General features: G+C 42.3%; 1 protein-coding gene across 2 annotated transcripts in view; it reads right to left on the reverse strand.

Moving 5' to 3' along the window:
• The window catches only part of Wdr7 (WD repeat domain 7), a 273,057-nt gene extending 259,111 nt beyond the window's left edge, over positions 1-13,946 (reverse strand). For both annotated transcript variants that reach the window (XM_057788617.1, XM_057788616.1), the window contains exons 1-2: positions 13,711-13,946; positions 315-486 (exon numbers count right to left, since the gene is read on the reverse strand). In XM_057788617.1, coding sequence (XP_057644600.1) covers positions 315-473 — 159 coding nt within the window. In that variant the 5' untranslated portion in view covers positions 474-486; positions 13,711-13,946. The remainder of the gene's footprint in view (positions 1-314; positions 487-13,710) is intronic.
• Positions 13,947-14,313: the final 367 nt, after the last annotated feature.

Here is a 14,313-nt window from a genome sequence, read left to right on the forward strand (position 1 = left end):
AGCACATGCCATTCTTTCAGATGACCAGAGATTGGCTCACAACCAAATGCCTGTAACTTCAGTTTCTGATCTCGGTGAATATCAACAGCTCGTGCACATACACACAGAAAGTCACACATATACACAGGAGTAAATATTTTTTTAAAGTTAACCTTTCAATTAGTAATCATGTTAAGTACTCAATATCAATATAAAGACACAGATTGAAAAAATAATACCCAGAACACTGTAAAGCGCAGGAGAATAAGAACCTGTGCAATGTGGTAGTAATTTCTGACATTTTTCAGATGGATAGCAAACATTCAAATACTCACTTCCAGGTCTACTGAAAGGTCCCAGAGACATATCTGTCCATCGTGGCACCCAGTTACAATTGTGCCCCCGTCATCTGTTAGCAGTATTGATGAAATGCAATGGGTAGGGGCTTTGCGGCCCCAAAGGACAATGGGCAAAACTAGACTGTTTCCTGCCATTGCGTTTTCAAACCTGAAAATGTAATTAGAATAATGTCAGATATCATATTCTCTCTCAAACACATTATATTCCTTTATTATAAGCATAATTTGAAAATTATATTTTCCAAATATCAAATTTTAACCACTTAAAATCTTCTCAATTAAAAATGGCTAATTTATCACAATCACTCCCAAATTAAGAGCTTTAAAAAATAGGCAAAAGTATTTACTGGAGGCATTCAAAATTTTTCATGTTATTAATGAAAGGCTAATAATTTTAATACACATTTATTTACCATGAGTGTGCAAAGCAACTTTAAGTGCACATTTTTAAAAACATTTAATTTAATAATTTTTAAATAAAAAAATACCAATCCAAATTCCCACTCCCTCTCCTCCTCCCAGTCCTCTCCTACTCCCTCCACTCACCCTCTTACAATTTTCTTTCAAGTTCTAAAACAGTCTTCTCAGTTGGAAGACAAGAAAGAAAATGAGGCTTAAGCATTACCAGCCGAGGCAGAGAACTAGCAAGCCATGATGCTCGAATCCAAATCTGGACTGTCTGGTCCCAAGTCATCTTCCATGAGTAAAACAGTCATTACAAAATTGTACTCAGAAAATGCAGTATATGCCACCTCCCGATGACAGAGCACACCTTTAATCCCAGCACTTTGGAGGCAGAGGCAGGAGGATCCTTGAGTCAAGGCCAGGCTGGTCTACAGAACTAGGTCCAGGACAGCCAGGACTATAGAAAGAAACCCTGTCTTCAAAAACAAAAAAAAAAAAAGAAAGAAAAAAGAAAAGAAAATGGAGTACACACAAGACTGTGGACAAAGACTGTAAAGAACTTCCAAAGGTCTGAGACTCCTTCTAAGCATTGTGTTGTGTAAATATAAACACATTTATTTAATCTCAGTCATTCCTGAAATTCCATAAGTTAAGTACTCCCTCTGCACAGACACCGAGGGCAGTCCTGAAGCAGCAACTGACCCCAGAGCAGGCGACTCCAGAATCTACGTCTTCCTTACTCTCTTCCACTGCGAGTAAGTGAGGTCTCAAACCTCAGTACATTTCCAAAGTAGTGCAAAATAATAATTCCCTCCCAAAGCAAACAAACAGAAAGGTCTATTTCACTGTGTGCTAAACACTGAATGAATGTGCTTAATGGGAAACTCACTTAACCACATTTACTCCGAAGGTCAAATAGGTTCTTCATGCAACGAAACCCAGAGGAAAAATAATTTCCTTTAACCCACTGCATCCCAATCAAAGTCTAAATTAGAAATGATAAGTAAACAGTGTGTATCTTTTGCAGGAAATCATGAACATAAGAAATCATTGTTTCATATAACAAAATTAAAAAGTATTTGGTAAAGTACTTATAATTGTGTAGTCAAAGACCTAAATAAATATGAGTTCAGAGAGTTTAGACTAAAGAGAACTCTGGAGATCTAGGGAGTCACCTATAGCCTAACAGATTATCAACCAACAGAAATTATCTAAAAAGAAAATGAGGAAAGTAAAAAGGTGTGAGAAATATTAAAATGCCTACAATAAACAACCTATATTTTTTATTTTTTATTTTTTTTTCTTTTTTTTTATTTTATTTTATTCTTTTTTACTTAAAATTTCCAACTGCTCCCCGTTTCCCATTTCCCTCCCCCTTATATTTTTTATTTTTTACTGCAAAGTAGAATTACCAATTTGTTTCTCCAAAACGTTTTTCTTTTTACAAAAAAGATATACATTTAAAGAAAAACTCAAAAGACACTTATTAATAAAGTCTGCTTTGTCATATCAGTTTCACAAGCTGTCACGCAATTACAATTATTTCCATATTCTTATCAGATAAGGAAAACTAAACGCCAAACTGGTTGTAATACATTCAGAACACTGTGTTCCTGGAAGCATGGCATTCTCAAGAAGGACTTTCTGGAAAAGAGTATTTGGAAGGAGTTCATTTTTCTATGGTAGCAACATTCACTTTACATCATATCGCCAAAGAAGATTTCTCCAAAGCAAACAAACAAGCTCAAGGCATCGAACGCATCTGAAGGTCTCTGGAAGAACACCTTTCCTCTAGATACTCCAGGACCCACTCAACATCGACCCTACGTTAGAGGCGTAGTAAGTACCTCATAACATTACTTTTCTAAGCCCTTAAAAGTCTAATAAAATAAAGTGAAACTTTAGAAAAGCCACCAGAAGTACTAATGCAAAAACATGAACTAAAGGACAATGTGACTTACAGCACTAAATCATATGAAATACTTCTATGGATATACCTATGGCTATATAACTGATTAACAATGTGAAATGGGCCAAGTGGTGGTGGTACACCACCCAGCACTTGGGAGGCAGAGGCAGGAGGATCTCTGTGAGGTCGAGGCCAGGACTGGTTCACAAAGAAACCCTGTCTCAGAAAAAAAAAAAAGTGAAATGAGAAAATTAGCCCAGATTTAACTGGCTTGAATCATCAGATCACAAGATTGGGAATAGATTTACTCATCAGACCACAAGAATCTAATCTGAACTGATGAGCCAAGACACAAAATGCTATACCTGGGAATTATCTTAAATGGAAAAAGAAGCCATATAAATTTAGGGTGTGTTGTTCTTCAATCAATCACCAACATTCAACTAGTCAATTTAACTGTTAATACTCCATTCTCGACATAGCTAACATTATTATCTATTGCTTGAAAGGAATTATATTCCCAAAGATTTTTATAGCAAATCAAAATGAACCAAACCTCAGGATCCATGGAAAGCAAAAGAATTGTATATTCATGAAAAGGCCAAAAGCAAAACTATTACACTAATGAGTAAAATAATCTGTTATATTAAGTTTAATAGGAATGCTTGAAGAAACTATGTTACTAACTCTCCAAAGCATGTATGTATACTAACATTTTCTAACTAGTACTTTCAGGGGAAATATTTCAAACTATGGCATTATCTTATAAATAGGAACAATTCAATTCTAGATGCTTCTAGAAACAGAAAATACAGAGCGGGGCGATGGTTCAGTGGAGAAGGCACTTATCAAGTGTAAGGTCTGGAGATGTAATGTACATTGCTTTGTCAAGCTGTCACGTGCTGTTTGAGTTTCAAGGGAAGATGGCTCAGGGCTCTGGAAGCAGGATTGACCCTGTCATTTTAGATCCAAGTATGCTTGTCTTAAAGAATTCTCTAAGGTTGCTGTCCCTAATTCTGTGAAAAAGAGGGACTAAAACATAGTGCTCTTTAGAACAGCTCAGGAAGCCTTTGCCAACAGAGGGGACTGTTGTTCATCCCGTGATGTAAAAGTGTGAAAATGGAGTCAAAAATTCAGCCATGGGAATTTCATTCATGGAAATAATGTTTAAATATTAGATAGTAACGTATATGTATCACCCTATTATAATTCACCCTAAATATTTTTAAATACAGAACTTAATAAATAAGAGTGTGGGATTTCCCCTCTGTGTGCTGTGATTACCACTGATGCATAAAGAAAACTGGCTTGGCCTGATGGGGTAGAATAGAGGTAGGCGGGAAAACCGAAACTGAATGCTGGGAGAAAGAAGGGCAGGCAGTTGTGGCGCAGGCCTTTAATCCCAGTACTCGGGAGGCAGAGGCAGGCGGATCTCTGTGAGTTCGAGGCCAGCCTGTTCTTCTGATCCTCAGCACCAAGGTGCACAAACATACACGCAAGTAAAAGACACATACACATACTTTTTAAATCAGGTATAAGAATGCTAATTTCAGGGCTGGAGAGACGGCTCAGTGGTTAAGAGCATTGCCTGCTCTTCCAAAGGTCCTGAGTTCAATTCCCAGCAACCACATGGTGGCTCACAACCATCTGTAAAGAGGTCTGGCGCCCTCTTCTGGCCTTCAGGCATACACACAGACAGAATATTGTATACATAATAAATAAATATTAAAAAAAAAAAAGAATGCTAATTTCAGCCAGGTGGTGGTAGCACATGCCTTTCATTCCAACACCAAGGAGGCAGAAGCAGACAGTTCTTTGGTGAGTTCAAGGCCAGCCTGCTCTACAGCATGAGTTCCAGGACAGGCTACACAAGAAACCCTGTCTCAAAAAACAAACAAACAAAAAAGAATGCTAATTTCTCTATACTATTGTTGTAACACTTTTTATTGTGTAGACAGTGTTCTGACTGCAAGAATGCCTACATGCCAGAAGAGGTCACCAGCTCTCATTATAGATGGTTGTGAGTCACCATATGGTTGCTGGGAATTTTACTCAGAACCTCCGAAAGAGCATGTAGCAAGAATAATGAAAACCCAGAGACGGATATTGGGGTTCAACCTGAAAATCAGAAAAGCAAAACAGCCAGTCACTGGCTCTTACCTCTACCTCAGACCAAAAATGGACAATCGTGCCTCCACGAATCCTCAGATTGAGAGTGAACTGAGACCTATCTCCTCCCGTTTCATACTCCTCTCTAGTGCTGGGATTAAAGGTGTACACCACCACCGCCCGGCCTCTCTGGCTAACTAGTGTGGCTGCTGGAATTAAAAGTGTGTGCCACCACTGCCTGGCCTGTGTGGCTGACTAGTGTACCTGCTTTGCACTGACCTTCAGGCAAGCTTTACTTATTAAAATACAAATAATATACCAGTATAAGAGCAGCCAATGCTCATCCTTCCAACCCTTTTTGCTGTAACTTTCAAATGCAAAACAAGATGCATTTCTATCTTAGGAAAATGGGCATTTCCACAAAGGCGTCAACATCTTCCCGGTCTGGGTACTTTTTGTGCACCAGATGGACCTCCTGTTACTCACAGACAAAAACTCAAATTCCCCCATGAGAATGCACATGTGTGAACTAGGGTGGACACTACCTACTGCCCTACTAGTGGGGAATACAGAAAGCAGGGACTAAACTCCTAAGAGCTAAACATACTTGCCAGTGAAAACAAGAAGTCTGCAAAGGTGTACTTGGATCCGCAGAGGGCATTCCTACATTACTTGTCAAAAGAGCGTGTCCAAGTCAAGGTCACTGTATGGTATCATCAACAAAGTGACCACCAAAATTATGAATTTTTGAGCCAGACGTGGTGGCTCATGCCAGCCTGGTCATCACAGTGAATTCCAAGATTGCCAAAGCTACACAGTGAGACTATCTTAAGAAAACAAAAGAATAAAACTAGAAGAAAATGAGTTTTCCTTATGCCTGTGCCCTTCCTACCAATTTATTAAAGACTTGGAAAACCTGAGGCAGACAGTGAATGGTGCGGGATAATTGTCTGTATTCTGTCAATCATGTTTTAAATAAACGCTGATTGGCCAGGCAGGAAGTATAGGTGGGTCAACCAGACAGGAAATAGAGGCAGGGGGATGAGAACAAGAGAATGCTAGGAAGGAGGAAGCCCATTCCTCCCACTCCTGCCCAGACTCTGAAGAAGCAACATGTGATCTGCCCCGCTGTGAAAGGTACTGAGCCACAAGGCTAACATAGATAAGGATAATGGATTAATATAAGTGATAAGGCTAATAAGTAACCTGAGCTAATGGGCCAATCAGTTTATAACTTATGTAGACCTGTGTGTGATTTTCTTTGGGGCTTGCCGGCTGTGGGGTACTGGGCGGGACAGAAACCCCAACAAGCAGGCCCCCTCATGTTACAAGTGAAGAGAGAGCTAGGTCAGGAAACACAGAGAAGCATCCCAGTACTGAGCTGCTTCCCTAAAAAAGCACTTCCGGAATGTGGGAGCTGTGAGGGACACCTCCTTCCCACAGCACGCAGCTGACAAGACCGTCCTTTCCTATTTGGATGGCAGGAAACAATACTCTCGATGAACATGACACTTTGGGGTTGCTATGGTGAAAGAAGTTCCAGTACTCAAAAGCGTGTGTGGAATGAGCAGATGGTAACACGGCAACACACTCATTTCTTATTACTGAAACAGCCCTAAATGCATGAGTGAGGCGTTTTGAAGACCTGTGTGGCTACCCTTTCAGAAATAAACCACAGTTTTAAAAGGCATTCACAGATTTTGAAGCACAATAATCATGTTTTAAAAGTCTGGGCTGCCATTCATTGTCCAAGCATCTCACTGATACTCCATCCATCACCCGTCGGCATCAACTGTAGTAGTTACTGATTGCCAAAAGCAAAACATGCCTGCCAGCTCTTACTCTCCAGCAGAAATAGACTCCACTTAGTAGAAGGAGCTTGTTTTCTTCCCTTGCCTCTCACCTTCTCTGCATCTCCAATCATTTCTACTATTTCTCTCCTAGTATCCTCAAACTCTAAATTGAGCCCTAAAACTTTACCACATATAAACTAAATTGCCCAGAAAAACAACCATGGTAGAGGTTAAAATGTCTCAGTAAATCAGAAGATCAGTAAAATATGCTGTGTACGTGGGAAGGTATGAGAGTCACCTTGGCTGGAGAAGCAGCAGCTCTCCCATTGGCTGGCTCTAAACTCTGAGGATATAGGTAACCTAAGTTACAGCATTCAGATTTACATTACCTTCCTCCTTAGAGACCACAGACAAGGGCTCTGCCTAGCTACAAACTGCTCTGGCTAGGCCACCAATGGCCTCCCAAGCTAAACAAAGCTCAGGTTTTATTCTTTATCTTAACTAATCTACCAGCCGCATTTGACATGGTTCACAAAGCCGCCTTGAAAGACTTCTTTACCTGGCCTCCACGTCTGCATACTCTCCTGACTTTTTTTTTTTTTTCGAGACAGGGTTTCTCTGTAGCTTTGGTGCCTCTCCCGGAACTAGCTCTTGTAGACCAGGCTGGCCTCGAACTCCCAGAGATCCGCCTGCCTCTGCCTCCCAAGTGCTGGGATTAAAGGCGTGCGCCACCACCGTCCGGCTCATGACTTTTATTCTATTTTTCCTACCCTAGTTCCCATTCCTCCTCCTTAAATACATGTGTGCGTGCATTTTATGTATGTATGTATGCATGCATGTATGCATAAAATCTAGCCCTTGCCTGGTGGTAAAGGTGCAGCAATGTGATCCTGGATCATGGTGCTGCAAGTGGCATGTGGTGCTCATGGGACCCATTCTGCTGGTGGTGCATAAACTGACAATATGAATGGAGAGCAACAGAGAATGGGACATGGAACTGTGGGAATCAGCAACTATGCACGGGAAGCTTTGGGGAATTCTGATTGCTGAGGTCTACCTGAAGATAGGCCAATTTAAAGCAAGATGAACTGCAATGCTTTAAAGAGTGTGAAGGCCGCAGTGAACTCTACAATCCTGTAGGAGAGGCAACTGAAGTCAATGAGGCACTCTGCAGAAAACCCGAGCTCATCAACAAACAAATCCTCTTATGCAGATGGCTGGGTGATCATGACACTGAGCAACCCTTCAGAACTGAATGAACTAATGAGTGACGAAATGTATGATAAATATGTGAAACTCATTAAGGAATGAACATGGCACACACACAGAGAGAGAGAGAGAGAGAGAGAGAGAGAGAGAGAGAGAGAGAGAGAGAGAGAGAGAGAGAACAAATAAAACAGTGTGACATCACTGGCCTCAGCACAGTTGTCTTAAATTAGTGCTGTATAAAAGACTTGAAATAGTTTGTAGCAAAAACTATGGAAAAGAAACTATTCTCAACAGTGCTATTAAAGAATCCAACTTCCTAATGTGTGCAGATAAACACAACGTTCACTGCATCTTTTTATAATGCCCTAGCCTATGTATTTAGACTAGGGGATAAAATCTGGGGTTTAGAATTCATGAGATTATCTATATTAAATAATAGTTATGAAGCTGGGTGTAGTGGTGCACCAACCTTTAATTTTAACACTCAGCAGGCAGATCTCTGTGAGTTCGAGACCAACCTAGTCTACATAGCAAGTACCAGGCCAGTCAAGATACATGGTGAGCCCCTACCTCTCTAGGCTAGGATTTGGACTGCTGTGACAAAACACCATGACCATAAACAACTTTCGTAGGACAGGGTTTATTTCACTTATATTTCCATATCACAGTCTATCACCAAAGAAGTCAGGGCAGGAACTGATGCAGAGGCCATGGAGGGGAGCTGCTTATGGGCTTGCTCCTCATGGTTTGCTCAGCCTGCTTTCTTATAGCACCCAGGACCACCAGTCCAGAGGTGGCACTACCCCAAAATAAGCTGAGCCCTCCCACATCAATTATCAGTCATGAAAATTCCCCACAGGCCAATCTGGGAGGTGGGGAATTTTGTCAGTTGATGTTCCCTCTTCCCAACTGATGCTAGCTCGTGTCAAGTGAACATAAAACAGCCAGCATACTACCGGGGTGAAAGGGTGGTTATAAAAATTCCATACTTCAGGACTTTGGTGAATTGGAAAGCCCTGGGAGCACAGAAAGTGTATGTTACACAGCGTCAGACGAAGGGCAGTCTGCCTTAACTTTACCATGTGCTGCACTGGCTGCTGCTGCTTTTACAAAGGGAAGCAGCGGCTCTGCAGCACAGCGGAAACAAATGAAACATTCATCCTCTTCAAAAGAAAATATCGTCTATACAACGGCTGTTCTCCCGCTTGTTTAGGACTGGCTTCTGAACTCCAAACTCCTGGGCAGAACTAAGTTTCTGAGAGTTAACATGCCCTAAAGTGAAACCCTAATATTCTCCCTCTGAAACCCCTCCTTGCAATTCCCCTGCATCCGGTGACTATGAACCTCCTGCAACTCCAAGAGCCCAGGGATCATCTGCCTCTCTGGCCTCCACTCTCATACACATGGCATTCCCTCACACAAACATACACACTACAGAAATAAAAGTGAGAAAAGTAAGCTGAGTGTGGTAACACCAGCCACGAATCCTAGCTCTCGGAGACAGAAGCTAGACTGGTCTACAGAGAGTCTCAGGTCATCGTAATAATTCTTAAAGGGCAGAGAAAGAGAGAGCATAGCATCAGAGCAGGCGCAGAAAAATAAACTACAGCAACAAGATCCAGTGTTGGAATAAATGTCAGAGGGTAGCATGAAGTAAGTGTGGCACTATTATCAGGAGGGGGATGAATGCAGGAAAATTGACACGTTGTATGGAAAAGAAACTGGATCACAACCGGTGACATACAAAAGAGCAGAGAATGGGGATCCTGAGGATCTATAAATTTAAAAGAAAACTATGAAATCAGTAAAGCGTAACAATGGAGTAATAATATTCGAGAAAAACTTCAGAAATGAAACTATAACCACAAACTAAACGCAGGGGAGAATCTATTCTGTTGAAATTGGAAGTGTCTGTTCAGCGAAGTGCATCACAGGAAAGGTTACTAACGAATGGCATATTGGGAAGAGATACGTTTGCAACACTTATAGGACTGGTGTCTAGGAAACACCAGTCATGTTCACAGATCGACCACACACATCTGTGCTAGGATCTGGATACAGAGTAGATCTACCAAGGTTTAGTGCTGAAACTTAATCCCCATTGTAAGACAATGGAAACTAATCCATGCTATTTAGAGGTGAGGCCCCTGGGAAATGATTGTGATTGGCTGATTGGCTGATGTCCTCAGAATGAAACCCGTTAACTAAACATGGGTAGTTTTATAAAAGCAGGGAGGCCAGAAGATACACAGCGCACACACACACACAGGCACACACATATGCATTTCCTGTCTCTGGCTGGATGATGCATGTGCTGTCTCCACACCTATGCACACATACGTGCACTTCTGTCTCTGGCTAGATGATACATGTGCCTCCTCCACACATATGTACACACGCGTGCACTTCCTATTTTCGGCTGGACGATGCATGTGCTGTCTCCACACATATGCACATACATGTGCATTCCCTGTCTGACTAGTTGATACATGTGCTACCTCAGTACCAGCTAAGAAGGCTGTTATCGCAAAAGGCCCCTCAAAAGTTGGACCTCCAGGACACCCACCGAGCAAAAATAACCCACTTCATAATAAGGGGGGGGAAATCCGTGAAGTTGTGTTACTGGCAACAGACTAAGACAGAAACTACAAAATAAAAATGGATGAACAGATGAATAGGCAAGTTTACAGAAAGGAAAACCAAAAGACGATAAAAAGCTTATCAGAAAATGCTCAATTTCAGGGTTGGGAATACAGCATGTGGCAGAGTACTTGCCCAGCATATTTGAGAGCCTGAGTTCAATCCCAGTACCACAAAGAAAAAAAGTAAAGCTCAAATTCATTGTAAATTGACATTTAATTTTATATTTAATCGTCTGGAAAAAGAGATGGGGTTCTGAGTATCTCTAAGCACAGTGCAGGGACAGGATATGGGAACCCCAAGAACTACCTTACAGGAGCATAGACCTCTCCAGCTTATCCTACAACATAATCTGACAGAGCATCAATAACCATATGAATGCTGCATAATCAGGAAACGTGTCTTTTACATGTCTCACAGACAACTAAAAGGCGTGTTGGAATACTATAGTGTTAGAAAAATTAAGATGCTGTGGATAGCCACAAATGAAGCAGACAGATGAACCACAGCAAATGTACACTTTAAAACACCGCAGGGCGAGAGGCTAGTTTAAGAGCACTTGCTGTTCTTCCAACAACCAGAATTCAGTTCCCAGCATCTATATCAACTTCAACTCCAGGAGATCTAATACTCACTCCTGGCCTCAGCAGGCTTGCATACACACATGGCATATAGGCAAACAAATAAAAATAAATCTTTTGAAGCCGGGCGGTGGTGGCTCACGCCTTTAATCCCAGCACTAGGGAGGCAGAGGCAGGCGGATCTCTGTGAGTTCGAGGCCAGCCTGGTCTACAAGAGCTAGTTCCGGGAGAGGCACCAAAGCTACAGAGAAACCCTGTCTCGAAAAACCAAAAAAAAAAAAAAAAATAAAAAAAAAATAAATCTTTTGGGGGGGGTTCAAGACAAAAGATTCTCTGTGCAGCCCTGGTTGTCCTGGAACTGGCTTTGTAGTTTCAAGGCTGGCCTTGAACTCAAGGATCTGCCTGCCTCTGCTTCCCAGGTGCTGGGATTAAAGGTGTGCCCCACCACCACCCAGCAAAAGTAATCTTTTTAAAGTAAAATAAAGAAATAAAGTAGCTTTCAGAAATTAGAAGCAATAGTCAATTTAGGGGGGGGGAAAAGAAACAACGCATAGCATGATATAAGCTGTGGGAATTAAAAATTTAGGCGCTCCCAACAGTATGCATGTAGTAACACAGACGAAAGGAGGTACCTTGCATGCATTATACTGGGTGTCACTGGGTGAATAAGCAGGAAAATGGGAGTAAGAGTTGGAATAATAGGACAGAATATGAACGAGAATACAGAGCCGCCACAGTGATGAGCACTGGACTCAGCCATCTCTACCTGATGTTCAAAATAAACTTTAAAGGTTCACCTCTTAACAGACAGCACACTACTAAAGCCCAGGGCCTGCCTACTTCTCTTGAGGTTAAGTTCCTTGAGGTTTGGAGATAGACACAGAAATAGCTCACTTTTTTTTTTTTTTTTTTTTTTTTTAAAGACAGGGTCTATCTGTAGTCTGGGATCTCCTGGAATTCAGGTTGGCCTCCATCTCAGAGACCCATCAGCCTCTGCCCCTCCCTCTCGAGCGGTAGGACTAAAGGTGTGAGTCACCAAACCCTGCCTAACTCCCTTACTTAATGCTGAACTCTCACATGGAAAAACTGAAATCACGATACAAGAAAATGTCCAGATTATAAGGCTTTGTACCCCAAATTTTAAGTTCCCCTGGGTAGGACTAAGTCTCTGATTCATCCAGTCCCCCAAAGATTTTGTCCTTCTAGGAAAGTAGAGTTCTGGAGAATTTCTAAATAGAAATTTTGACAAATTAACTTCCCTACATAAATTTTCATTAACATTTGACAATAAGGCATTTCTTTGTAGTGATGCGAGTTTGTCTCTTGACTTGAAGCACCAAAGATCTATCTATTGTTTTGAGTAAAAAACAAAGTAGATTTTCATTCTTTATAATAAAGACAATTTTGATGCAAGATTTTCATTTCAGATCTGCCAACTACCTCCATATAGTCATAGGTTGCTTATAAAATGAAAAGCTAAAACAAACTAGAAATTTTATGCAACAAAATAGCAACAACTCGGTTTCTTTCATATAACATTTGATGGCTACAATCTTGTGAAGAAAGCCCTAAGAAATAAAAGTCATTGAAAAGAATCATAGCCACGCATGGTGGTGTATGTCTTTAGTCTCAGCACTCAGGAAGCAGATCTCAGGCCGATCTCTGAGACTTTGAGACCAGCCTGTATTATAGTGAGTTCTAGGACAACCAAAGGTATACAAGGAGAGACTTCCTCTCAAAAAAAAAAAAATAAGTAAATAAAAAAAGAAAAGTTGGGTGATGGTAGCACACACCCTTAAGCCCAGCACTCAGGAGGCAGAGGTAGGTAGATCTCTGCAAATTCAAGTCCAGCCTGGTCTACAGCCCTAGTTCCAGGGCAACCAAGGTTGCTCAGGAAAAACCCTGTCACAAGAAAAAAAGAAAGGAAGGAAGGAAGAAAGAAAATAAATTTAAAAAGTAGTCTACCTTTTTTGTCCCAGGATAAATATTACAAGGTAAGGAGTATATAGCTGGTACTGAGTACTAAAGTCAGCCACATGAACACACGCATATATCCTGCGACGAACCTGAACCTGCAAGAGTTGCAGGGAATTCTGCATAGAACTTAAGGTGCAGCCATTGAAGGTGGATCAAAATATCATTTTAAAATCAAAGGCAGGGTAGCTCTGGTTGAGAGCATAGCTTCAGAATGACAGGGTCGACCAATAAGAAAAATAGCAAACATCCTGTCAAAGCAAGTCCTTAAAAAAGAGCAATAAAGCGCCAGCTCCAAGATGTGCCTCTTACAGGCGTTGTTGCCCTTAGCCAATAATGCCAACTGAAGAGTAGTACCAACAGGGAAAGGTAGATTCGAACATAGGCATCCCAAAGCAAGAACGCTGCCCCCAAAACACTGCCAATAAACACCCACAAGCATCGCAAGTCACCCGACCCAGTTCAGAGTATCCCTGGGAGCCAAGCAGTCCACCTCAAGACTAGGGCCACTCTCACAGGCAATAAATGTCACCATGCTAGGGGCCCTAAAGACACCCTGATGAGCTCTAACGCTCCTGAGAAAAGGCTCCTGCAGGTGACCTGAAGCACCACACAGAGCAATCAACCATAACAATCTGACAGCAGGAACGGTGCCCAGCCAGGCAGGGCTCGTGACACTTGACCTCTGACCCCTGCCTTCCAAGGCTAAGTTCTAGAGCTGGGCTTTCATCGAGAGGCTTCAGAGCTCCTACCTGTCAAAGCTTCACTTCAGGCGATAACCATGTCTGTTGGAGATGCTATGGGTGCCTCCGCAAAGATGGCAAAGGCGGGGGCTTACGCGAGGAAAACCAGGCGGCCGTGAGTCCGGGTGGGCGAACCCGGGGAACCGCACGCCCAGGCAGCCACCGTCACCCTGCCTGGGTTGCAAGGTGCCGCCGCCGCCGCTGCCGCCGCTGCCGCTGCTGTTGCTGCAGTAAATCAGCTGACACCGGCCTCACTTGCCGTAAATCAGCAGACACCGGCCTCGACTGCTGTGACGTGCGCTGCAACTGTCGCAAAAACGAGGCGGGGTGGAAAGGGTTCACGGTTTCTCAGCACGCCCAGCCTAAGTAGGCGTAGTCTGGTTACTATAGCGACTGGAACCCCTGTAAGTGCGCCTCCGCCATGTTGGTTACTGCGCGTCTAGTCTGAGGTCCCTTCTCACTTTCAAATCCTTTGTAAGGTGACGGAATATCACACGAGAATGGAATGGTCAGTCTAGGAAATCAGGTCTTACCTGGACCAGGACACAGACACGCTCTACCCTGGGAAAACATCCAGGTCTTCTTAACTAAGTGCTGTGATGTCTCTAGCCA

The sequence above is a fragment of the Chionomys nivalis genome, chromosome 14 (genome assembly GCF_950005125.1).
Source record: "Chionomys nivalis chromosome 14, mChiNiv1.1, whole genome shotgun sequence".
Classification (NCBI taxonomy): domain Eukaryota; kingdom Metazoa; phylum Chordata; class Mammalia; order Rodentia; family Cricetidae; genus Chionomys; species Chionomys nivalis.